This window comes from Volvox carteri (assembly GCF_000143455.1).
Source record: "Volvox carteri f. nagariensis unplaced genomic scaffold VOLCAscaffold_41, whole genome shotgun sequence".
In the NCBI taxonomy this organism is placed as follows: domain Eukaryota; kingdom Viridiplantae; phylum Chlorophyta; class Chlorophyceae; order Chlamydomonadales; family Volvocaceae; genus Volvox; species Volvox carteri.
In genome coordinates this window covers 535,210-561,433 of record NW_003307584.1, presented here as the reverse complement: position 1 = coordinate 561,433, position 26,224 = coordinate 535,210, and the positions used below count along the sequence as shown (strand labels likewise).

Sequence of the window (26,224 nt, the reverse complement as noted above, 5' to 3'; positions counted from 1 at the left end):
CCGGACGGATAGGCGGACAAAAACTTACGTCTTGGTTACGTAGGAATGATGCAAGTTTTGAAACCTGTGCTTGGCTTCGCTGGCTGGGTCTGCGGCGCGAGAACAAGACAGCGGCACAGCGGATGGTCGTTACGGACAGGACAGAGAGCAAGCATCACCAGATGCACATGACTTACGGAAGAGACAATACATCGACAGCTTGCTTCAATCCAATTCCTAAAGTGCGTGGGTCCGCCATGTCATGCACTTGGGTCAAGGCCTGGACGCTTCAGGTGCCAGAATTACACTCCTGCAGCCGCTGTGCGTCGTAGCCTGGTATCGATATACAAGCTTATACTCAAATACTTATTTCGGCTCCTTAATGGCTTGGGTTCAGGTTAGATAGGTGACCACAAGGGGTCAGCCACTGTGTCCTAATCAATCATCCTGACAGGTATCCAAAAATGTTTAATTGGATAAACGCATTCGTTGTCAATTCAATATCTGGGAGGGAAATGATTTGCCCATGCCGTGCCCTGACCTAACCATCAACCATCGACGTACGGCCGTACGTACGCGATAATTCATCCAGCCAAACTATGCTTTTAATTATAGCTGCAGAGCAGACGATTAACGCATGTGCTTTGCTGCGCCAGTACAGCATTCTCTGGAAGTAGCAGCTAATAGACGTAGCTCTTAGCTTTCTGACAACCTCTATCATACGAAACTAGCATGATATCATATCATCTATAGCCCGATACGTTTCGGGTTTAAATATATGTGTTTTATTTTTTTATTATAGGGACTCGCGATAATACTCGACAGGATTGCTTGCCAGTTCGTTGCCAGCAGGGGGCTCTGGACTACATTTTTAAAGTCTTTAATCGGTAACTGGTGGAGATAGCTGCCAAAAATGTCCAAGGAGAAAAAGGAGAAGAAGGAGAAGGCAGAGCAGGATGCTGTGTCGACGGGGTGCACGATTGTGTGCCCACCTGATCGTCATATACCAGTAAGTGAAATTAACTCCTGTCACATACTCTCTCTTCCTGGTGCCTAAGCGGTTGGTCGCCTTTTTCCGCCCGCCGTGCTTTCGCCATAGGTCGAGTTTCACGAAATCTATTCGCTCGTTAGGACTGGCATGTCAATAGCGGAGCGTTCACGTTTTGAGCAGATCGCTCAACTCGTGGAGAGCTTGTACGCTCAGGTGCGCCGCGGCGGGAAAACTGCCGTTGCAATGGTAGACGGGGCCATTTGCATATTAGACATGGGAAGACAAGACACTTTGCACCAGAAATCGTTTCGCTTCTTGCATATTGCAAATTGTAAGCGACTCGCTGTGCGTTTGAAGCTCTTCCGGTCCCGTCTGAGCTGGGCAGAGGACCCTTGCTGGCAACGCACAAATCAACGGATGGCAACTTTGCATCCATTTCACCTTACGACAAATTCCATGGGGCCCGTTATTTAATTCAATTAGAACCAACCTGCCTTCACATAATCACACGGCATTTCTGTCTCTTCCCGTTTTTCGCAGCGCTCTTCCTTCCGACCCATGGTTCTCTTCCCTGGTGCTGACATGGCAATCCCCTACATCCCCACCTTCCCCCTTTCCCTGTCAACTTCCCCTCCCCTCCTCCTCTGGTACACTCTTTCCCTGGCAGCACCTTCACTCCTTCGTGGTTCGTCTTTCCCTCCCCTCCGAAACGAAAATGCGCTTTACAAACTTTTGTAAAGGCGTTTCTAGGATAGTGCACATGCACCCGATACACGCACGTCCTGTACTCCCAAAACACACCACCCTTTCTCTCTTCTTTCTTCCCCCTTAAAAATATACTTGCACAAAAAAACGGCCATAACAGGTCCCACATCTCCCACCTTCCACAGTCTCTTTGTCTGTGATTCGTCTTCGTCCCTTTTTTACCCTTCTCCCATGCTTTTCTTTTCTTTGCTTTTTCCCCCTCTAGCCCCTCCTTCTCTACCCCCTCCTTCCCTACCCCCTCTACCGCTTCCTTCCCTACCCCCTCCTTCCCCCTACACCCCCGCTCGCACACCACAGGAGTTCATGGCTCTCAAACGCAATATCCGCCACAACTTCCTCCGCTTCTCCATGGGCGCCAAGGACCAGCCGCTCATCAGCTGTGTGGGCGGGGGGCTGCCCACGGTGGCGGAGCTGGACATTGCGGAACAGAAACTGATTGCGGACTTTATGCAGGTACGGCAGAGTACGGCTGAGGATGGAATAAGGAAAGGGGGTGAGGAGGGGGGATGAGGGTTTTGCCGGTTAACGGTTATGGGGGGGCGGTTAAGGATGAGTCATAGACGTGTTGTTCCTCCCTCCCTCCCTGCTTCCCTGCCTTGCCTCCCTCACCCTCTGTAAAAACCCTAACTCTCCCACCTCCTCTCCCTCTCCCCCTCCAAAGCTGATGGTGGCTGCCCGGTTCCACATCCTGACCACGGGGGAGTGGGAGCTGGCCAAGGCGGATAAGTTTATGTTCTCTTTGCCGGTGGAAGGTGTGTGTTTGGTGGTGGGGGTAAGGGCGGGTGGATGTGTGTGCGTGTGTGTGTTTTGGGGCCCGTCTGGTATGTATATATGTATGTATGTGTGTATGTATGTATGTATGTATGTGTGTATGCATGCATGTGGGAATCAATAGATAGTGAGGACATCCCGAACCCCAAACACACCAACCCCACTTCCCTCCCCCCAAAACCCCTAAACCCCCAACCCCTACACAAACACATACACACACATGCGCCCCACACGCAGTGAACTGGTCGTACTACGATGACAAAATGCTCCGTACCTTTTGGTCCTCCACTGCGGAGCGCCGGGCTCTGCGGTCCCGTCTCCCAGACCTGTCCGACCGGGTGTTGGTGTTTCACCGGGGCATTACCGTGGCTCAGGCCTCCGGGCTTTACACCGGGGAGAAAGTGGACCTGCTGGTGGATTACCTGATCACACAGCCGCTAATGAAGGTAAGGGGGGTTGAGGGGGACGGGGGGGTAGAGACGGGGCTGGGAGGACGTGTGTGTGTATGTGTGGACGCGTCGGTGTGTGCGTGGGGGGGAATGAGAATGTGCTGTACTTCTTTTGAAAGGTCACATTGGATTCAATTTTTTTGTTTCCAATTTGGTATATGTGTCTATTTTTTATTTAGGTTTGTTTTGTTAGGAAGGGTTTACAGGTTTTATTTTGCACATTTTCGCCGGTTTCCTTCTTTTTCCTTTTCCTTTTCTTTACCTCTTCGTTCCCCGGGACCCCCCCCCCGCAACCGCCTACCCCCAAACCCCCAACTCCTCGTCCCGTCATGTAGTTGTGGAACTATCTTCGCGGTCGGGCCGCGCCGCCTCCCCCCCAGCACTCCCTCAACCTCACCGACTCCGACCACTCGGCGAGGAAGGTGGTTGAGAGGCGGACGTTGCGACTGTTGATGCCAACCGCCTGGGCGGTTATTAAGAACCTCCACAAGTAAGATGCGAGGAAGCTGGCTTGTGGGTTATTCCTATGTTGCATTTGCTTTTTTTAACATTTTTCACCTCGCCTCACCTCACCTTTTTCTCGGGGCCAAATTTCTTTTATGGCTATCACCATCCCTATTTATGGTGATAGTGATAATATCAAAAATTTCACTTTTGTTATTTTATCATTTTTTTCCATCATTACCCTATGTCCCTCTTTCCTTACCCCGCACCCCTTCCCTCCCTCTCCTCCCCGCCCCTCTACTCCTTGGTCAGTTCTATACGTCTGGTACACTCTTGCCCTGGCAGCAGCAGCTTCACTCGTTCACGTGGTTCGTCTTTCCCGCGCCCCTCTCCTCCTCTGATTGATTCCTTGTTTTCTTTCATATGGGCCCCCCCTCTCCTCCCCTCGCCATCCCGATCCCCAGGAAGCTCAAGCTGCAGGAGCCCGCCTTCAAGGAGGTGGTGGTGCTGTACCGGGCAGCCCTCTCGCGGAAGAAGCACAAGCTGCCCGCTCTGCAGCGGCCCCTGGAGCAGCGGCAGCGGGAGATCCTGGCGGGAAGGAACATCCACATAAAGTGCTTCCACGACATTCCAATGGCCGATATGGACGTCATATTCGCGGAGAAGAAGGCAAGGGGGGGGGGTAGGGGGGTGAGGCAGGGAAGGGGGTGAGGCAGGGAAGGGGGTGAGGCAGGGAAGGGGGTGAGGCAGGGAAGGGGGTGAGGCAGGGAACGGGGTGAGGCAGGGAAGGCGGGTGAGGCAGGGAACGGGGTGAGGCAGGGAACGGGGTGAGGCAGGGAAGGGGGAGGGGGTTCTAAGGACTATCCATTCCATCCCCGTCGTCCCCCTGAGCCCCCACCCCCGGCGTTTCGGCACCAAGGGGACCTAGGGTTTGTGCCGACTCGGGCCCGGGGAATGATGTTATGGGCGACCGGACGTACGAATGCTTCCATATCCCCGGGTAGAACCGAACACCCCCCTTCGATTTATTCGGAAATAAATAATGGAATAAATCTTTTATTATAAGTAGTGATATTGTTAAGTTTATATGAGTCAATTATTCCTTCTATACCCCGATGTCAACATGCTCAGGTTTACCTGAAGATGTTGACCATCATTCAAATGGTCGTCACTGTCGTCGGCGGGCTGGCGGCAGCGCTCATGGTGCTGTTAAAGGTACGACAGCACGGCACAGGTTGTACGACACGTCACGTTGACGCATTACCTGGGCGGCTGGTGTCTGCTACCATTAGTAGTCGGTGCATTGTTTCAATCTTGTTTCAATCGATGTAATGCAGTAGCAACGGCCAGATCGTAGTTTACAAGTGGTTTATTTTATCTCTTAGAGTTGCTAGAGCACTAGAGAACCTCCGCAGTTCGATTCCTACCGAGCTGTTTTTTGTTCATCCATGCATATGCGCAATTTGGTGAAATTTGCGCCCTACTTTCCTTTCCATTGTTTTGCTCTCTTTTTTGGCTTTTCCCTTTAGGAAACGCTGTCAATCGACATCTCGCTTTAAAACCCTCGTAAAACCATCGTGACTAAAACTCACCACGAAGACTCATCCTCTAACCTCATCTGAAACTCACCTACAATCCCATGCTAAAATAGCTATTTCCAAACGACAACTCTCCTCAGGGCGATGTTGTGGATATGAACGTCCTGTGGTCGAGCATCAGTCTGGTGGCTGCTCGGTGCGGCCAGGTCTACACGAGCGCGCAAGCGGAGCGCTCCAAAACTATTCAGGTAGGTGTAGGTGTACGGCGCGATCGTACGAACGCACACGTGTTCTCGTTCGGCGGCCTTACCCTGGCTTGTTTTGCTTCGTGACTGTACGGCGTTATACGGACGTTATATATCCTTCCGCTTTTGGACACTTAAATCCAAATATTTATAATTTATTATGAAGATTGTAAATCGCTCAGCATCTGCCGTACACCGTACGCAGGACATGGTGAACATCTTGTACGACAAGACGGACGATGCGCAAGAAGGCGTCGTGTCCATGTTGTTGGAGGACATGGCTGAGCAGCAGCTCAAGGAAGCCATTCTGACGTACGGCTTGTTGTACAGCCGGGAAGCCGAACTGACGGAGGAGTTGATTGACTTGGTAAGTGGTTTATGCTGTTGAGGTTTATAGCTCCTCTCCTTTGTGCTGTCGAACGACACATATTGCCAAGTGCAGGTGTGATAACGCCCCACAGTTCCATTCCTAACCCCTTCCTTCTATCCGTTGTTAACTCATTGCTCCTTAAACCGCAAACCCACAGACAGACAGACAAACAGACAGACAGACACACACACTCCCCTGCCCCTCTGATTCCTTCAGGATTGTGAGCGCTTCCTGGTCAACAACTTTGACCTCTCGGTTGACTTTGCCGTGGAGGACGCCCTCCCTCGACTCGAGAGCTGGGGCATGGTGAAGCGCGTTCCCAACAGAACGGGCAATAGTCCCAAGTGAGTGCCCTGGTTAACTTATGTTACAGTTAAAGTTAAAGTGCCCACACAAGTGTGGAGGGTTCCGTCAAAGCCGGCGGGACACGGACCGTTCATAAATGTTTTTAATGTTACGTTGCGGAGGGACGACTGTCGACATCCTCCGAGCCCCGTTTGAGCGTAAAGCGCCGGAGCGCTGCGTGTCTCCTAGTCTCCCAGAGAAAGAAAGCTAGTTAGCGGCCGCGGGGGAGCCTCGGTCGCGCGACATTTCGCACGTTGCGTGCGCCTTTGAAACCCGAGTCCACTGCCATACTTAGCCCTCAAGCCATCTCATAAACACGGCATTCTCTTCTCCAAAGACATGTAATTCATCTTTCACCGCGCGCTGCAGTCACAAAATCTGCAGGTACGTGCAGCGCGCTCGCGGTCATTGGGATTGCTATTAACCATTTTAATTACTAAATCCCAACATCCCAACCTAAAGCACATAAGGGCATGGTGCAATCATTGGGTGAGGGCGGTCTCTCACAGAGCGGCGCCCCTACCCAATCAGGTAACGACACGCTTCTTGGCCTCGTTGACCCCCTCGGTGGTGGACCCCGTGGTGGGGACCCTCCCCCCTGGATTCACACAAGGTGTCGTCTCGCACGTCCAACACGGGTCACATGGCAGGGTAGATGATGCGCCACCACTCCGGTCGGTCACCACCACCACGCGAGTCAGTCCGGGGGTTGCTACGCCCAAGCTGTGTGGCCTTGCTCGTCCAACATTCTGTGTTGCTGCCAAGCGCCAGGCCCAAGTCAGCGACAAAAGCTCTATGACACTGAGTGACCGGCTCCTTGTTACCACGGGGTTCCAGAACCTTAATACTGAACTTATACTGACTTTGCCCAATATATTAAACTGGAGCGGCTTCTACGACAAACCTGCGGCACAGCAGAAGCGCAGTTGAGCTTTTGGCTCCCAACACCATCTGCACGACCGCGCGCTGCTCCTGTATTAGACATATAAGTTCAAAGAGTCGTGAGTACATATAAGTTCAAAGAGTCGTGAGTACAAATATATAATCTCTCATTCACTAAAATGGCAAGTCATGCCGGAACAAATGAATGATACGGACAGGATTTGAACCTGTGCCCTTTCGGATAGGAGCCTAAATCCTACGCCTTAGACCGCTCGGCCACCGTACCGTATGTATGACACGACCAATATTTCCGAATTTTATTAACGGTGGGGGTTATGGTTATCGCTTTTATCCAGCGACCTCTCCCCCCCCCCTACACACAGCCAATATCTCCACCACCACATCACGGCGCCGCTATTACCACCACCGCTGCACCACCAGTACCAACTCTTTTTCTTCTCCTCCCCTTTCCCACTCGTCTGTGGTTCGTCTTCCCCCTCCCATTCCTCCTCCTCCCCTCCTCCTCCACTCCACCCCACCCCTATGCACCTCAGGTTCGAGGCCGTCCATCCGGAGACCGCCGCCTCCCGCCTCCTGGAGCGCTGGCAGAGCTCCTTCTCCGCCCTCTCCAGGCCGCCGGAGACCGCCACCTTCCCCCTCAGCAACTTGGTCGCGGGTCAGGAGCGAGAACCCGCAATCAACCCGCAACAACAACATCAACAACAACAACAACAACCGGCGCCGCCGGCAGCGGCGGCGGCGGCAGCAGCGGCTTCGCCTGCGCCTGCGGCGCCGTCGACACCGCTGGCCTCGACGCCGGTGAAGACGTCCCCGTCGGTCGGCGCCGGCGGCGGTGGTGACAAGGCGGGCGCGCGCGGTGGTGGAGGTGGTGGTAGCGGGCTATTTTCGTCGTTGAGTTCAAAGGAGAAGAAAACCTAGGGTGGGGGGGAGAAGAGGAAAGGGGACAGGGCGGGAAGATAAACATGGTATAGGGTGCGGGAAGATGTGGGGTTTTGAGGAAAGGAAAGGGGGGCCCTTGTGATATAGTAAGGAAGGGAGGGAGCGACGCCGCAACGATTTCGCATGGCGTTGGCGATCCTTTGCGGCATCCACCCGTACGGCATGTGGATGGCGTACGGCGTCGGAGTTTCGCTGAGATCCCTGTTGGCGGCTCTGGCAGCAAGAAGAGAGCGTCTTGCGGTCGGTTGGGTTAGTTGGGTTAGTTTGGGTAGTTGGCCTTGTAGCTCCGTAGCACCGAGATCCACGTCGGTCCGTGGCTTGGGGACCAGCGGTCAGGGGGCTTTAGCGGCTGTACGATGTACGGTAAGCAGTTGGTGTCGTACATGACACATATAGACGTTTAAGGGGTTCTCTTTGGGTGTTTTTTCATTTTGCATATTTTTGTGTGCTCTGTCCGGGTACGAGCAGGTGTATGCGTATACATAAATGAACTTAGCTGCAAGAAACGTCGATGTCTTGTGGGCGTGTGTATTTGTGTGCATGTATGTATATGTGTACGGATGGGTTTGAATGAACGTGCCCGCATGTTTACATGGAAGGTGGCGTAGTAATTTCACTCGGACCTGTTGGTGCAAAAGTCTCTTAAACATATCTTGACTTGATTCTGTTGCCAACCTGCCGTATCATGCCGTATCTGCTGTACCAAAAACGGTTATAGGTCCTGGCGCGATTTGACGCTACAGATGGGATGGATAGAGATTGATAAAGGCGACAAGTTAAAAATATTTCAAATCTCGACGGAATCTGAAATCTTGGCGGAAATCTTTCTAATTCGACCTTCACACAGCGACCCTCTACTGCTGCCTACCGTCATTGTTGTGAAAAGCCCTCACGCGCCGCGCAGTCCGTGATCGCGTGTTTTATTATCTCTTTACCCTTCCGCCTTCCCCCCCCCCCCCCGCGATTAAGCACACGTCTCATATACCCCCTCCCGCACATACACACATCTACACACACACTCGCGGCTCATTTACATGTGTGTGTGTGTCTCGCACATCTACACACACACTCTCTCTCTCTTTCTCTTAGGCAATCAAAACACATACATACATACATACATACATACAGATTTACACGTGTCACATGTCGCGTGGCACACACTTTCTACTCCTGTACTACTCAGAGAAACACGCGCGAGTGCTATGTCGGTCCTTAGCTCCAGAGTCCTGACCCTAATGCTGTTGGAGCCCCGAGAAAGAGAAAGAGAAAACAAATAAAATCCTTTCGTTCATTCATTCATCCTCAAACATACGTTCGTTTTCGTTGGGCCTCCAGAAATAAGCGCGATGCAACACATACTACGCGTCCCTATGAACACATCCACTCTCTCACTCACATGCACGACAATGGTCAGCAACGTCTAAAACAACTTTTCAACTTTCACCATGCAGTTTGTAGTGTTCCTTATGATGCCCGGTCTATGAGTCCTGAAAGGATGCGCGTGCTTGATGCGTTCGTACGGCAGTGGTTCTGTAAAACTTCCAACGAACAACCAACCACCAAGTACGAGTCATCATGGCCGTAACCTGGAACGCAGCAAGCAATTTGTTCTCTGTCGATCTGTCCCTCAATGGTGTGGATTTCCATTCTCAGTTAGCAGTACGGCAGCCGACAGCAGACGCAGCAGTACCAGAAGCAGAAGCACCACCACAAGCCGCAGCAGCAGCATTATAAGCAGCAGCACAACAAGCTCATTTATTCCATGCACATGCACAGCGATAGTTGCCCTCAGGACACACTGCTTGGATCTCCCACACAACACATCCAGACTGTCAAAACACATATTCATTTGCATCATTCTAGTCGTCGTTTCGACGTCGTCATCATCTTAGCATCACCATAAGCAGCAGCAACAGCAGCTGCACCACCCCCACCACCACCAGCAGCAGAACGCATGTGTAAAACATGTGAACGGAGGGGCTCATGAGCGGACACTCTCCCGGCAGCACAACCCCATTAACCGCTAAACCCACCCTTCACAACCACCGCCGTACAAACATCCTCCCATCCACCCAACCCAGCTCTGAAGATTCACCGTAAATCTCTTCCCATCTGCCCGTCTGCTACTCCTCAACGGTCAACCTCAGCGGTTTCATCACCTTCTCACAGCATCTATGCCCGAAGCCTTGCCCCACCTTCCCTTGCCGTACCACCGTTAGACACCACCCCCGTGCTTGTCGTACACACCACAACAGTTTGCGGCGGCGGCGGAGGAGGAGGACTAGGGGGCACCTTGTTTGTCCCCTGAATGTTCTGGACCACAGTTTGCCCTTGCAACCGGCCTGCCATTAAACTGTCGAACGTGTTTCCGACCAGCTCATCGGAGGGTTTTGCTTTCCGGTATTTCATGATAAGGTTGGTCAGGCGCTCCCGTACACCATCACGGATGGCTTCGACGTTTCGTGGGTCTTTCGTAACGTCGAAAGCGGCTTGGGGATCGACCGTACCGGCGTACATATTCCGTCCAAACATCCCTTGGAAGAAGGAGCTGTTATGCTTAAAGTGCAACCCGTAGCTGCCGATGGGCTCGAAGAAGCGGAAAAGCGTTTGATAGCGCTTGGTGAAGTTGGCTTTTGCCAGGGAATTCAGGAAAAAACGGTCCTGGAAGAGAAATGAAAAGCGAAATCATGGCAGGAATTTGGGGGAGATTTTATTTTCGGGTCATATGTTTTAGAACTGCAATTTAATAAGATTGGTGATATCCGGCGACGATACAAGGCACACCTAACGGCAGATTCATCACCATCTGCTATTTTCATTTCAAAGCACAGCGATAAGGATATTCATTATCTTAACTTCCAATCAATAAGGAAGAATACTAACGCGCCTGCCTAAGGCCAAGGTGATATCCAAAACCCCCCAAAAGAAGCGCACCTGCGACAACGGACTGCTAGCCGGAAAGCCATGCTGCATCAACAGTCTCTCGATCTTGAACTTCAGGGGCGGTTTATGCTTGGTTGTGTAATCATAGCCTTTTATCACATCATAGTAGGCATGCATCATCGGCCGGATGATGTCGTACTTGACGCGGTGAATGCCGTACACCCACAGGTGCCCAGTGGTGGGCCGGACCGGAATAAGGCCCACACCGAAGCGTCCCGCATCCAGGAAAGCTGACATGTCCATGTCCAGGATGCTGACAACGCCGACATCCGCCTCCGCAACGGAGAGCTCGGCCATGCGGGCTAGCAGCTGCAGGTTAAACCAGATGTGCAGTACGGGGGGAAAGAGCCTGTAACAATAACGCCTGTAACAATAACCCGGTAATAAAGCCACGTATGCCTATGTATCCTTCTAGACATGACATGCCATGTAATGTTATGGATCTAAGTTATAGATCTTGGGGACAGAGGCGTGGTACGGCATGATGCAGTCGGCATCTCAGAACACAAGCTGCGGGGAAATAGGCCCCCGAATGTCCTCTCTCCCGCCGTACCTGAAGCGCCTGGGGGTGAAGTACGTTGTCTTCCTCCACAATTAATAATATGTCGTACCCCATGATGTCAAAGGCAAACGATTTAACAAAATGCATGTGAAGTCCCGTACATAGGTTTACTGGATGGTGGATGTACACGTGGCGCATGTTGCTTGGAATGGAGAATGTTTCATCGTCAAAGATGGAAGTAGTGATACCGTCTTGTGAAATGAACACGTCGAAGTCTTCAATGCCCTTGCTGCGGAATACTGATGGCAGCGACTTTTGAATCATCTCCATTCTCTCAAAGCACGTGTAAATGACGGCCACTTTGCTGCGCTTAGTGAAATTTCCACAGAGCTTTGTTCGCGCAGCGGCGGGGTCGGCGAGCAAAGCATCCATGTAATTGCGTGCGAGCTCCGGACCACTATTCGCAATGTCTCCAGTACTCTCGTTGCTGAGATCATTATCAAGTATCTGACCACCTTGATTGACTGTTGCTGCCAAGGTGCATTGGTCTGTTGCGAGAATGATGGCCCAGGCGAAAAGCACTGGCAGCAGCAGCAACAGTTGGTGTAGAGAAAAGCATACGCGAGGCTGCATCTTACATGAATCCTCCGTCATTGTTGTATATTCTGGTTAAAAATCAAATTTCAAGTTACTTGATCATCCGCAAAGAACGAAGCAAAAAGTTAATCGAAGGTTGCCCCCAGGGTGACGTACATCTGGCCTGGCGCCTGGCCTGATCGGTGGCCTGGAGGTCAATTGTCGTTGCACAGCCGTCAAATTTATGATAATAAGAATGATTGAAAGAGCTAATTTGGTTTTCTAACTTATTCCTTTTACCAGGAGCGGCGCGATTTGGCAGCAAGAGGTGAAGTTGCGATCGATTTCCCCTTAGGTCCAACTTGCAAAACTGGATATCTATAACTTCAAGGTTTGCTGCGATTCTTAAAACACAATCTTCACGGATCGTTGGAGCACCATGACCTTGATTTATGAGTTGGGCCCGTGTTTTGACCTTTTTGAACGAATGCGGATGGAGTTGACCGCGCCGATGTTCTGCTAGATTCCACAGCAAAATAATGATAATCAATGCTTGCACACAGAACGCTAGAAATTATATTTTGTGCAAACATGGAAGGGCATTTTACGGGCAGCAGGAAGGAGCGGAATGTCGCCTTCGCCCGCCGCCGCCTAGCGGCTTTCGAGACCGAAGAACCCTAAACGCATTCATCAAATAAATATGCATTAAATTTTTTACGCATAATTGACAGCTGAATTGACTATACATCACGGATGTTGTACAAACATCGCGCAGTGCAAGAGCCATGCTCAGGCATGCACGCATGACCGCGCCTGGGGGCACCGGCTGAGCATGCTGCAACGAAGCTCTGTTCTTCCTTCTGCAACACTAAGCAATCCTCGTCACATAAGTTATTCTAGATACGCAAGAATGTTACGAAATGGTACTTAGCTTCCGGTCGGAAACTCGCATGTGATCGGCCTCATGGCCTGAACGCGACGAATTCATCAGCGTCGAAAAAGATAACCGTAGCCAGCCCTGAAAGCTCCAAACCGGAGTATGTATTTTCTATAAGCCTCCTCACCATACAGAATTTTTGCAGTCAAACCGCGTTCTGCTGACCGGCTCGAAATCCAGAAGTGGGGTTTGGCGTTTTCCCTTAAGCTCTTTAGGACGATTCAACGCCTTTCACCGCCAAAACGCCAGCCATCAAGATGGCTGAGGTGAAGGGTGCAGCTCCAGTATTGTAAGAGCGTCCTTTAATGCCGCTTAAAAGGCTTCACAGTGAACAGATAGAGTCCATTAGGTAGTTTAGGTTTTTTTACTAGCCAGCCTCTCCTTTCTACCGTGGGTAAGGACGGAGTCTCCCGAATCGTTTTGAGAGCCCTTACTCCTCATCATGCTTTTCAGAATGAAGCACCGAAATGAACGTAGCAAGGTCATCCCGGCCTAGTCTTGTGCTCTGCGGGGAGCGGATTTAGCAGCAGCAGGCATATGAAATGAGGCAAGAAACAAACAGCACCCGTTGGTGGTGCCGCCGCCGCTGTCGTGCATCAGGAAGGTTAACCACAACCGGGCATACGACGACGGCGTGCTTGAGTTCACAGCTCACAGCTCCGCACCACGGTAAATATGTGCGGACCGAACAGTGAGACTCGGGAACGTAAGCGCCTGCGAGCAAGATGACCTCATCAGCCATCGTCTTAGTATGACGTGGCATTATCTGCAAGCCTAAAGCTACTTTAAATGCAGGCAGGCAGGCAGGCAGGCAGGCAAGCAGGCAGGCAGGCAGGCCAGATGGGCACCATCCAATCCCAGGGGACCCAACCTCCACTTGGGCAGTTTCGCGACAGCGGGGGCTCTGTAGCAGCTGTACGTAGCACGGCACACATATCGTCTACGATACGTACTAAGGCCAGATACTACAGGGCTGCAACAGAAAATGGGAGGGCATGCCCTTACCCTCCCCCTGTAAGCCGCACTAGCGCAAAACCCTAAGGCAGTCTAGTCGTATAGTCGTTCAGACTAATAAGATCACCATTTAAGGTGGCTGGGGGTAACCAGGTAGGATGTTATAAGTAGTGCTTTGGGAGGTGCGCGTCTCCGTCTACATTTTGGGAGGAAGGGGGTTGAGGGAGGGGGGGAAAGAGGGGGAAGTGGAGTGATGGGCGTGCTGAGGGGGAGGAAGGACATTGGGGTCTCAGCCGGATTTACAATCACAACCTTTTAACATGACGTACCGCAAACTCCCGTCGTACGATCTGTCTCATGTACGAGGAAGTTAGTTTTGCCAACGTATCGTAAGGCCCCATCTGCATTATCATCATCCGTCAAAACAGCCCAAGGCCCAACCGAGCGCCCCTAGAAGGCAAAGGGCTCAAACCTCATTAAGGATTGCCGCTGAACAGTAGACAGGGCCCTCTTTGAGTACCTCTTTCCTGTACAAGAGGAAGAGGGAAGGGCCGTAGGGCCCCTAACTGACTGAACGACCGACTGACTGACTGAGAAACCGACCGACTGACTAAAGCGCATTCGTTTGTATGATGTGTGGGACAGGGGGTTCATATCTTCACCCGTGGCCGCTACCCGGCAGACCCTGCCTTCCCCGATATCTCGAGGCACCCTCATCCAGTCACCTTAGCCAACTTCTTAGTGGATCGCTCAGGTTCCGCACCCACCACCGGTGGCACCGGCATCCAACGTGCGGGTGCGTTTCCCGTACCTGCAAACCGCCCAATACGAGCCGAGGGCTCAAGGGGTGCCAGATCGCCTATAAGCACCGTCCTACCTCGCACTTCAGACAAAGCAAGTGATGAAGGAGGCTAAAAGGACGAAAGGGAACGAAAGGGTTGCGGTGGGTCCACATACGGTCTAGCATCCTTGCCAGATGTTCAGGTTCCCACTTATAGCGTCCTCCATATGCTCGAAGCGCAGAAAATCCATATTAGGTCTGGTTTTGTCGTACATCGGACAATCCAACAAAACGTGCTTCTCATCTTCAGCATGGCTTTCAGTTCCCCGTCCCTTGCGCGCTCTGTTCGCCGCCAATGCCCAACAGCAAAGCCTAAACTGCATAAGCTTGCAATTCGCCGAACGCGGGATAAACATTGCAATATGCGGGAGCACCTCCAACCTGCTCGTTTGCTCGGCCGCCAGACCCATCCAATGCTTATACTTCGCCATGTGAATTCCTGGTTGCTTGCCGTCTGACGGGTACACATCTAGACGCGTATGCTTCCAACCGCTCATCGACCTATCCTTGAACTCCAATACCACACCTTCTGGCAATGAACAGGCGTTCATGAGCCATCCCACTCGTTCGTCCGCCCCACACCCACACACTCACGATGGCCATATAACATCCAGAGCAACAGTGACACCGGGGATGACGACCGGCCCCGGTGCCACTGTTGCCCTGGACGTCATATGGTCACCGTGGGGGAAAGCGATACATAAGAAAATTGCAGAGTATTCGTTTGGGTGGGACAATTGCACGTGCGGGTCCCCGTATTCATCCCACCCTCTCCTACGACAGAACTTAGGGTCGTTATGAGACCTACACATACATCGAGAGCTGGATTCCTCAGTGTGCCCGAGCTCCAATCCCCGAATCCCATAGGATGCTTTCTCGGTGTCATGCTTTGTTTATTAGGGATGACACTCTCAACCACCGTGTTCTACGGTCATGACAGAATTTGCAGGGGAGGGGAGAAGGGATTCGGGAGAAGGGAATTCTCCTTTCTCCTCCACGTCTTAGTGTGCCTTGGAGAGGGAGGCACTTTGCCCCGATAACAATCTTGCGTCTATGCATTCTGAAACTATGAATCCTTCGACGTTCATTTCCCAAATTGAAACTGACGACGGCTTCCAGGTCGCAGGGGTTCAGGGGGGTTGAAGCTGGTTCTTCCGTGAACTTCACGGTTCATTTGTGCTGCCGCCGTGCGATAACGATTAATCCTGCATCTGGTTTAAGACCACTATTGGTGAGCGCTTCGGGCCTGTTTTATGCAGGATGCTGTGGGTTCAGAGGCCCCAGTTCCATTTTGTCAGGCTGTGCCCAACCCTGGGCCCACTGGTTCAGGGCGCTTCTGGCAACCCGCTCGTTAACTGCAAATCTCCTGCACTGGAGTCTGCTGTCCTGTGGGGCTTAAGGAGAAGAGCTCAAGGGACGCTGTTGTACGGAGTGCCTTACAGAACAGCGTACGACGAACCTGAAACAATAGACTCTGTACGGAGGTTCTTACAGTGCCATACAGTTTCTTATGCCATATCATTTCCGCAAAGTTTCCGAGTTGCTTTGATACCATACATGCAGAAATGTCTGATCAGCGACGGCGGAATTCCTTTTCAGGCTTGCCTGCTGGTACGCTTCCGACTTTGCCTGCCCGAACAGGGCCTGCACCCCAACCAGCTCTGCCAGCCAAGCAATCAGATGTTTCCACAAGCCAAGAAAGATTTTTGCCTGCGCTGGCTCCTGCTCCAAGTCCGAATGCCCAATCGGGAATCGCTGTTGCCACTGCTGGTTCCCTTGCAAGCACCAACGACATGCTGCAGTAAGGATGATTACACGGAATCTCCTGATGATGACGTTCAAGTTATTTACACGGACTTTCTGGGTCCGCATCGACAGGGCTTTGAAGCAGAAGGCCATAGATAGATCTCGTGAACAATACAGACAAGTCAGATCGAAGTCTGTCCCCAGAAGCGCGGGCTCATGCCGAGGGGATTCCGGTCGCATTCGGCAAGGTAGGTACTAGGCTTTCAGCTTGGAGGTCATCTCGTACTGTAGCCCACTTTACTCTGGGAATTTGCAGGTCGACCACAGCTACCCCTGAGGAGACCTGAAAAAGTTGATACCGAAGAGCTGAACCGGAAGTGAGTTTGCTTGGGTCGGGTCGTCCCGTGCGGGTGCAGCGCGATGGCCAGCTTGTGGCGGCACTGTTGTACGCAGCGCATTGGAAGGCTTCCACCTTATTAATTTATGTTGGCGGGATGAATGTCGAACGAGGGTCCCGGTGAGACACGCAGGGCGGTTTCATCCCCAGTCAGAAGTGAAAATACGAGGCGAATCCGGTTGTGAGTCATGGTACCCCCTGTAAGCGGCGGGAGCTTTTATTGCTTTGTGAGGATGCCATAACCAGCAGTCCTGCGTGAGGTAGGCAAGCAAGTAGGCAAGCGAACGGCGAAACGAGTCTATTCGTGCCTCACTTGCATCTCCCGCGCCCACCTTCTCAGCGTGGCTTCCAAGCTCCAACCGCTCGAGGCAGTCACGAATTCCATCCTGTCAGCTGTTGAGGAGCGGAAGGGCGGCGGTGGTGGCGCTCCCCTGGCAAAGGCAACCTGCAAGGACTTCGTCGTGGGTCGTGCGGCTTGCAATGCTTCAAGTGTCGTGACGCTGTATGCCGATCGCCTTGAATACAAGTTCAGCCACAGCTCCCAGGGCCGCATCGATATGGTAAGCACGGGACGCATGGCCATGCTTGAAACGTGATGGCTGATGGCGGCTTCTGTGTGCGCCTGTTGCGTGACGGGTTAAGATGCAGGCGGGCTTCACAGCACGGCACGTCTGTTTTAGTACTCGCGCGGTGCATGTATGCCAGCACCGAGGCACGGATGATCTTTTCTTGAGGTTTGCTGCGGCTGCAAAGTTGTTGTTATTACAGCGGGCTGCGAAGTGCAAGTCAAAGTTTTGTGGCAGTAAGTCGGTCACAAGGCTTCCCTGCCGTAATCCAGCCGTGCCAAGCGTACGTCGGTTGTAGTTGTACAATCGTTTCAGACCGTTGCTGTGCGGCTGCATTTAATGGGATGTCATTGTTGCGCCGCAGGTGATGTACTTCAAAGATATGTTGACACCGGAGCTGGATCGTAGGGGACTGGTATTGAAATTCCGCATCGGCAAGCCGTTGCGCCACTTTATTGACGCCTACGACTGCACCGACCCACAGCACATCCTCTCCCTCACCTTCTATGAAAAAGCCGACGCATTGCAGTTTCAGGATCTGCTCCTCTCCAGCTGTAAGGTGCCGCTGCAAATTGTTGGCGAACAGTAGCAACGCTCGTGTACGTACCCTACTCTCAAGGCCTGTTGTATAATGTGGCGACTTCCAACAACGGTGAGGATTCAAGCTGCATCATCATCACTACCACGCACTGTTTTGCCGCATGTGGCGTGACCTGCTTTGCGTTACAGTTGTGTACACGACATGTGTAGACGTTGACAAATGTTCATGGCTCTTGTGTGGTAATGTGCATTTTGATGCTGTTTCAGGAATAAAAAAGGTTATCTGGTATGCACGATCTCATTGACACGTTATCCCAAATTTTGTGCTGGGGATGTTTGCAGGTGTTGGTGTTTCCTGTTCTGTTTAGGGACTGTCGGAGGTTGCAGACAACTCTTGATCGACGCGTGTGACATTTTTCGTGTAACAGTCGCAAGTCATAATCACATGAAGTGGTGTTATCGCACACGACTTCATAACATGCAATATTACATCATCATTCGGTCAAACTACCTTGTACGGCTTGCAATGACGGTTTGCAATGACAGCATCTTTCCTCCTGCTCCTGCAGCAGTAATTATCCGATACGACTCGGGTTATTCCCAGGCAGACACTGCTCCAAAAGTCGCTCGGTGCATACCCACTTTGCCAACGCCTTCGCTCTATGTAACGTATTGTGCAACAGAAGCGCGGAGTGCACTCCCTATGCTACCTAGCTATGTCAAGTAATAGTCACCAGTATCCTGGATTAAGCCCCGATGCAGCATCAACAGTCCCCTATCGGTCAGTTAAAGTCAGCCTCGTACGTTGTCATCCAGCTGCTCTCGTGATTACGCCCGCTGGAACTGCACGGGGAAACAAAGGTATAACGGAGGTTTAACGGAGGTAAGAGTGGACGCAGCAGTAGTACCCACTGCCTGGCGCACAAGTAACCTATTCAGCGAATGCCAAAGAGTCTGCAGGCCCCAATCCCTGGAAGTGCGTTTGGCATTCAGCCGTCTGAATGAACCATGCCGGAGGATTACCCTGGCTGTCCTTCAGCGTAATTCGAGCCAAGAGGATAGAGTGGATGACCTATAGCACCCCAAAACGCAAGCATCTTCAACTAACTTGCCTTATGTCACACACCCTGGGCCTTGATGCACCCGTGCGACAGCCAGGCTTCGGACCCACTTACTACCCGGCTTGTCCCCAAACCCCTCACCTTCCCAGCCACGTGAAGAATCGTCACGAAGGCAATGAAGCCAAGGCTCATAGTAATGACAACGACCTACAGAAGATAAAAAGGTCGTCACCACACGCGTCCCAAATCAACTGGCCGCCCAGATCGCAACTATTCTTACCGGCGACATCTTCCAGCCCGGCGAGTCATCCGTGTAGAAGTTCATTGTATTCTGCTGCGCCTTGCTGCTACCACCGCTGCCGCCCACGCGGCCTGTCGGCAAAGTGGGCTCCTGAGCTCAACCTGACCGAATTAAGCATCTGCTGTAGCGACTATGTCTTAAAGACGCACCTGGTCGCCGCCGAAGCACGTTCCCAGTAGCTCCAGATGGCGCCCCAACACCACTGCGTCCTCCGCGCGCGACGAGAGTGCTAGATTGGCTTTGTGACGGCATTCTTGGCAAGATCTCTTCCTTTCACGCGTATATGAGCACAGCACCTTGTTAACAATAAGGTTATAGGATTGCTTTTAGGAATACGCAAGATACATGGACAACGAAAAAAGGCCAACATACAGCAACAGGACATTACCTGCAGTACGCTCGTCCAATTGCCGAGGGGACAGCTGTCCCGTTAACCAACCAAGCTTGCTACTGTTGTGCATGTGTTGTGCATGTTGAAATAAGCGACTTTGACACAAAATGTCAAGTAACATGCGCACATGAGTGCCCAAATAATGTTAAATACAACATGAGCGATCCCTGTAGTAACCCACAAACTACTTCTGCCTTGGAAATGTATTTCTTGATGTGACTCGGAATTCAATGCACGGACATACTTCGAATACAGCCCCTGTGCTACGGAGGCTCCACTCAGGGGCTGTATTCGAAGTATGTTTATGCATTGAATTCCGAGTCCTTTGTGGGTTACTACAGGGATCGCTTATGTTGCATTAACATTAATTGGGCACTCCTGTGCGCGTGTTACTTGACATTTTGTGTCAAAGTCGCTTATCGTGTAATTCAGTGGGCTACACCTCACTTGAGCCCGACCTGTGTTGTATAACTGCAAGAATGGGTGGGCATTGTTCCTATTTTGGGTATGATCTCTGAGGTCTCGGATGTCATACATTATGTTCCAGAACCACACTCGCAAAATGTTTACGTGAAGATGATGTTCATGCTTTGTGTCCTAGTAGCCATGTACACAGTATACGATAGGTACCTTGGACTTCCGCGAAATATATTAATACGAAACGTGCTACCGCCACAGAATGCGTTGCGACCACGATTTAACCTTGGACTCAAAAGCAAGGTGACGAGCTCAACAAAACATCCTCGTACTCAATTATTGATTGGATCGTGAAGTCGACCTAGTCGGCTCGAGGGGCGATCGTCATTTAACCCCGCCGTACGAGGATAGAAAGCTGTCTCACAGGAAGGAAATAGTCATACAAGAAGTTGACATTCGAGCACTACTTGTCAAGCTGAAGTATTGCACGTCGCTGTTGTAAAGTTGTCCTTCTTTGGGGAAGGATAGTATAGTATTCATTGCAGCGACCCACGGGACCCCGTCGCCCTCATTTGAGCTCATTTTCTGTCTTCTCGCCGTCCTGGTGCCATGGCGTCAATGCTATCATTCTCTGGACGCCAGAAGGTTTATTTGTATGACTTGAACGTGTACAAGCCTCCGGAGTCCTTCAAGGCAAGTCAGGCTTCATTACCATGTTGTCCTGACGACTCCGTCCCGTCCCTCCACATGCCATCCTAGGTTAATTGGTGCCTTGCAACGCACGCGCCCAACCCCCAACCAGCCACATGCAGCAAGTAATCACGGCATGCTTTACATGTCCACTGACACGATTCTACCACACTCATCTTCATCTTCATCTTCCTGGGTTACTGTATGCGGCTTTCATGCGCATTTTGGCGCCATTCTGGCACAACAAATGGCCGTTGTAATGGTGTTGTTAACGGTGGAAGAATTGGCGATCACGCCCTCGCAACATCGCACACCAGCGAGCGCCCGCGCCCACCGGAAAACGCTCACACGCTCATATGGCGTACGGGTCCTAGCCGGCGGGGCTTTTTTGCGCGGCGTCTCCTCCAGCGCATGAGGAGCGCGGAAGATTGCACATGTGATGCGAAACATGGTGGAATTTCCAGTCGTGCATGTTGGGAACCAGATCGCCGACTGATGTGACACTGAGACCCACACCAGAAGCAGCGGTGCGAATATATATAGCTGTAACCGTCATCTTAGCTCCACCCGGGTGATGTAGGACGATGTCATCATGTTGTCCGATATGTATGTATATGTTTGGTGGCGTTGATGACCGGCTGGTAGGGTCACACCGCCGCCACCGCCACCACCACCACCACCACCACCACCACCACCACTGCCACCACCACTGCCACCACCACCGCCCCAGCACCGCCGCAGGAACTTAACTTCCTTCGTGCCGCTTTCCGGCTCTCACGCCACAACTTCTTAAAGCCCTTACTACGTTCCGCACACACAGAAGTGTGTGTGTTACTGAAGGGCGGCACCGTGTGGGCCGTCACCGTATTCCGTCCGCGCCTGCACCGCCATGATCCGTTTTTCCGGGTGCTGCTCTTACCCGGGTCTCGTATTGTTTTACTTCCCCACCCCACGATTCCGAGCCTCGACCCGTTCTCGTCGCTCCGACACCCCCCCCCGATATTTACGAACGTGATCCCTCTTAACTTGCAACTTTTTATGTATTTTTTGAGAAGGCTATGGCTTCCCTTCATCTTCTTCGCCAGCTTGCCTTTGGGCTTCCTCATCTCCCGACCTCTCCTTCATCCCCCCACACTGAATGTACGAAGAAAATTCCTTCCTCCCCTTTTTCCCCTCTTTCGCCGTCCCCCTCCCCGCGCCTCGCTCTCCCCCCTCACTCTTTCCGATGAGCCTAGTTGGATCAGAAACAGGTCGTCCAGGCATGGATAGACTGCGGAGTGAGTCCGGGGTGGGATGGAATGAAGAAGCGGTTGGTCTGGATGCTGTGGAGTTTCGGTTGGGCACACGAGCTTGTGTACCTTCTTCATAGCTTAGTAGGGTTGTAAAATTTTAAAAAATCTTTAAAAAATGTGAGGGATTCGAGCGCCTTGTTTCGCCGTGTCGAGTGTTCCCGCGAACAAAATACGCTCCGCTCCTCTCCTCTCCTCTCCCCCCCCCCCGCAACCGCCACCATTCTCCTGTCGGTTCCTACGGCTCTGTTGTTGACGACCTGCGCAGCGCTACAACGCCGACCTGGTCGACTTCCAAGCGCGTGTCTTTGCGCGCAGCGGCCTCTCGCCCACGGAGACCTACCTGCCGCCCATGCTCAATCCGGCCTTTGTGGGCCCCGACCTGCTCACAGATTTGGACTCGGCGTCGAAGGAATGTCGGATGGCGGTATGCGGCGCGGTGGAGGGGTTGTTCAAAAAGGTGAGGTGGTTTATTTTGGAGCGCCTGTTTAGGACATATGGCCTGGGCGATCAATGTGCTGCGATTTGTGATGTGATCATAGAAAAGGCCCTTCGGGTGTTTGTGTGTGTTAACGTGTTTCATATAAAGATAAGTGTTTTTTATTTAACATTATTTCCCTTTCGCTAACCCATTTTTGTACATTACATTTTTTTGCGACAAGGATGTCATTGGATATGCTTTTAGGTGATGTCGTTGGGTTCGTTTGTCGTTTTTGCCGTTATCACCTCTTGACGTTGTATCACCGTGCTATACATACATACATACATACATACATACATACATACATACACACCCTCGCCCCCTCAACCCGCGACGGGTTCACCCTCGATTTCGATACGCCGACAGACGGGGCTTACACCGACCGACATCGACATCCTGATCACCACGTGCTCCATCTACTGCCCCACGCCGTCCATGGCGTCGATGGTGGTCAACGCTTTTGGATTACGTAAGGACGTACAGTCGTACCATCTTGGCGGCATGGGCTGCTCCAACGGTGTGGTGGGAATCAACCTGGTCGCTGATTTGCTGGCGGTGAGATGGTGCTTCGGATGCGAGATGAATGGGGAAATTTGAGAGGATTTCCTTTAAAGAACATTTTTTCTGGATTTCATCTTTATAAATATGAAAACAACACCAATCATCTCTCCTTTTCCCGAAGGGTTTCTCGGATGTCCTTGCAAACCCCCACCTTACCCCCCACTCCCCCCATACCTTCCTCCCCACGCCCAGTTCTGCTTCTCGTAAACTCTTTCCTTAGCAGCAGCTTCACTCGTTCACGTGGTTCGTCTTTCCACACACCTCCCCCCACCTCCCCTTACTACCCCCCGCCAGGCCCACCCCAACAGCAACGCCTTGTTCATCACGACAGAGATCACCACCCCTGCCTACTACTGGGGGGTGGAGCGCCACAGGCTGGTGACCAACCTGCTCTTCAGAATGGGCGCCGCCGCCATGCTGCTCACAAACAAGGCCTCCCTGGCGCGACCCACGGGTCGCGGGGCACAGGGTCGCGGTGCCAAGTACCAGCTACTGCGACGAGTACGAGTTCACTCGGGACAAAACGACGAGGCGTTCACGTAAGCAGAAGGGAAGAGGGGAAAGGAAGGGAGTAAATATCGGAAACGGTGTTTTAATGCTGCCAATGCTGAAACCCCCCGGTCTCAGCATATTCTTTATTTTCCTGCGAATTTTTTCCGGTAGTTGTTGCGAGACGTTGGATGGGAGGAAAACACAACCTATCGGACTCCTCACATTCGACCTTCACATTCGCGCGAGCGGAGATTGACGATTATTTTAGTTCTCCGAAACCATTGCGCGAATATGTTTTTGATTTTCCTTTTTCTTCATTTTTTCACTGGATTTCACTCATTTATCAGCTCATCTTTGCTGTCACCTTTGCTGCTTGCGAGCGCGCAGAGCCATTCACTTTAGCCCAGACGACAAAGGCAAGAACGGGATCTACCTGGGGAAGAACGTCGTAAAGGAGGCGAGCAGGGCGCTGGGCGATGCCATGACAAAGGTATGAAAGCCTTTGTTTTTGTTTATAAATTAGGTGTGGGAAGAAGTTGTACGGATAGTACGCGAGATGGTTGAATGTACGGAATGTAATGAATCTACGGAATGGAGGGTCTGATTTTTATGATGTCGATTGGTTGTTCGTTAAGCGAGGAGGATGTACGGCCGACCGCATGCATCGTACAGGTTGCGCCGTACGTGCTGACTTGGCGGCAGCTGGCGGATGCGGCGGTGGATATGCTGCAGCGCCGTCGAGAGGCCGCGGGCCGGCGCCGCCAACGGCGGCTTGACGGCGGTCCGAGTAACACCAGCAGCAGCGGCGGCGGTGGCGGCGGCAGTGGCAATGGCGGCGGCAGCGGATCTGAGGACAGCAGCAATAATGGCCGAGCCGCCGCTGCAGCTGCCCCCACCGGCCCCGTCGATGCCGCCTGCTCCGCCGCATCCTCCGCCGGCGCCGCCGCCGCCGCCGCCACTGGCGCTGAATCAACGTCCCGGGAAGGTTCCGCCGACGTGAAGGCCAGCGCCACGCCGCCGTCGTCCCGGCCGCCGTACAGGCCAAATTTCCAGCAGTCCACCGTCAGGCATTTCCTGTTGCACGCGGGTGGGTTCCCCCCGAGGGGTCGGGGGGGTGAAGGGGGGGAAGGACCGGGAAAAGCGTATTGTTTGGTATTTTGACTTGTCTCTTTCTTTTTTAAGACTGACGCAGATAAGTTGCTGTGAATCTTGTGGATTTCGGTTGTGGCGGTTGATGATTGGCAACTGACTCGCATCGGGATGCAGTTGACTATCCACACTAAACGTCCAGCATTGGACCGACAGTGCCGTATTTACATCATTATTGATATACTATTTATTATATACACATAACAGCTATAAGTAAAATCCCGCAGGCGGTGCCAAAGTATTAGATGGACTGGGTGAGGCGCTTCAGCTGGATGACACCAAGCTGGCGCCATCCCGTACCGTACTGCACGACTACGGCAACATTAGCAGCAGGTAGGTGTGTTGTACGGCACATTTGACCCGGATTAGAATGGAGGAGCCCCTTGTACCGCATCATTCGTTTTTCTGCAATCGCTAATTCCAGATTTCGCCGTTTGTTTCCTTTCTGGTCCCAACGCCTCCTTTGATGAAGTATGATGGTTTTCGTTTGAAGAAATTCAAATCTTATTCACGGCTCTGCTCTTCGTCTCTACCTACAGCTAACGCTTCCTGGACTTTACAGATCTATTAACATTACCTATTATCCATATCCCTATTATCCATATCCTTCAATTATGGATAAATATTTCTGAATTCTTAATTAAACATCTTTAATTGTTTTATTTTATTTTATTTTGCTTTCTCCCTGTACGACAGCACCACGTGGTACACGCTGGCCTGTGTGGAGACCACCACCGGCATCAAGAAGGGAGAGCGAGTGTTACAAATTGGAGTGGGCAGCGGCATGAAATGCGGAGTCAACGTGTGGCGGGTAAGTTGGTTGGGAGTTGGTAGGTGGAAAACAGAAACATCCATGTGTCGAGAGAATGGGGGAGTTTGCGAGCGAAAGTACTCCAGGGGCGTCAGGGCTTAGGAAATTCTATCGGGGGTTTTAGGGTTTAATAAGGTGTTCGCGTTAGATCACAACGAAGGTGACTGATGGCCTAAGGACGCGCACCTACGAAAGCGACTTAGTTTAGCTAGCAGCCAGCTGCGCAATAAGTAAGGTTTTAGGGTTTTAAGGTTTTAGGGTTTTAGGGCTTTTCAATTTACTACTGATTTTCATGCTACGAGCTCTTTCCCCCCTCGTTGTTGGTAATTATAAGTCCTTCACATGCACCCCACCCGCTACCCGCGCAACACGCCCTCTCCCTAATCCCCCTTTGTTCCCTTGCCTACACATACATACACACACATGCGCACGCACATACACACACATACACACACACTCGCACCACGAAGGCGCTCCGTGACGTGTACGAGCTTCACGAGGCGTGGGCTCACCGCGTCAGCCCCGAGCAGCGGGCCTCCCTGGAGCTCAGGGGGGCGGTGGATGTGGCGCACGGCTGGTCGCACATGTCCCTGCGGGCGCTGTTCGCGGTGCTCATGGTGCTGCTGGCCGCGGCCATGCACTGGCTCATGTTGCAGCGCGTGGCGGCGGCGGCGGCCGGGAGCCTAGGAGCCCGCGATTGAGCGCTTGGTTAATGTTCGTGGGCAGCGCGGCGGCGGCTACGGCGGCGGCGACGGTGACGGCAGCGGCGGCGGCGGCTACGGCGGCGGCGACGGTGACGGCAGCGGCGGCGACGGTGACGGGAGCGGCTGCGCCGGTGAC

At 52.3% G+C, this 26,224-nt stretch overlaps 5 protein-coding genes across 5 annotated transcripts; 3 read left to right on the top strand and 2 right to left on the bottom strand.

The window, feature by feature from the left end:
- Window positions 1-892: 892 nt before the first annotated feature.
- Window positions 893-7,718, top strand: VOLCADRAFT_95056 (uncharacterized protein; the record flags this gene model as incomplete). Its single annotated transcript, XM_002954242.1, has 14 exons — window positions 893-988; window positions 1,079-1,183; window positions 2,033-2,188; window positions 2,397-2,487; window positions 2,744-2,952; window positions 3,291-3,445; window positions 3,864-4,089; window positions 4,531-4,614; window positions 5,051-5,185; window positions 5,388-5,549; window positions 5,769-5,896; window positions 6,267-6,281; window positions 7,334-7,455; window positions 7,531-7,718. 14 exons carry the CDS (start codon window positions 893-895, stop codon window positions 7,716-7,718), a joined length of 1,872 nt encoding a protein of 623 aa, XP_002954288.1.
- Window positions 7,719-9,593: 1,875 nt separating this feature from the next.
- Window positions 9,594-11,817, bottom strand: VOLCADRAFT_95055 (uncharacterized protein; the record flags this gene model as incomplete). The annotated part of the gene is made up of 4 exons (XM_002954176.1): window positions 9,594-9,658; window positions 9,935-10,400; window positions 10,674-10,991; window positions 11,236-11,817. 4 exons carry the CDS (start codon window positions 11,815-11,817, stop codon window positions 9,594-9,596), a joined length of 1,431 nt encoding a protein of 476 aa, XP_002954222.1.
- A 1,555-nt stretch (window positions 11,818-13,372) lies between these two features.
- VOLCADRAFT_106308 (uncharacterized protein) lies at window positions 13,373-18,136 on the top strand (the record flags this gene model as incomplete). The annotated part of the gene is made up of 8 exons (XM_002954241.1): window positions 13,373-13,403; window positions 14,334-14,447; window positions 16,134-16,293; window positions 16,371-16,486; window positions 16,555-16,615; window positions 16,976-17,195; window positions 17,566-17,854; window positions 18,092-18,136. 7 exons carry the CDS (start codon window positions 13,373-13,375, stop codon window positions 17,788-17,790), a joined length of 927 nt encoding a protein of 308 aa, XP_002954287.1. The 3' UTR covers window positions 17,791-17,854; window positions 18,092-18,136.
- Window positions 18,137-18,159: 23 nt separating this feature from the next.
- On the bottom strand, window positions 18,160-19,434 carry sec61B (SEC61-beta subunit). The gene is made up of 4 exons (XM_002954175.1): window positions 19,253-19,434; window positions 19,083-19,174; window positions 18,944-19,009; window positions 18,160-18,584 (listed from the first exon to the last, which is right to left on the bottom strand). The coding sequence occupies exons 1-4, from the start codon at window positions 19,353-19,355 to the stop codon at window positions 18,570-18,572; spliced, it is 276 nt and encodes a 91-aa protein (XP_002954221.1). The 5' UTR covers window positions 19,356-19,434; the 3' UTR covers window positions 18,160-18,569.
- A 1,775-nt stretch (window positions 19,435-21,209) lies between these two features.
- Window positions 21,210-26,085, top strand: VOLCADRAFT_95052 (uncharacterized protein; the record flags this gene model as incomplete). Its single annotated transcript, XM_002954240.1, has 10 exons — window positions 21,210-21,242; window positions 21,343-21,507; window positions 22,159-22,350; window positions 22,738-22,926; window positions 23,227-23,471; window positions 23,812-23,914; window positions 24,427-24,511; window positions 24,801-24,906; window positions 25,270-25,384; window positions 25,855-26,085. 10 exons carry the CDS (start codon window positions 21,210-21,212, stop codon window positions 26,083-26,085), a joined length of 1,464 nt encoding a protein of 487 aa, XP_002954286.1.
- Window positions 26,086-26,224: the final 139 nt, after the last annotated feature.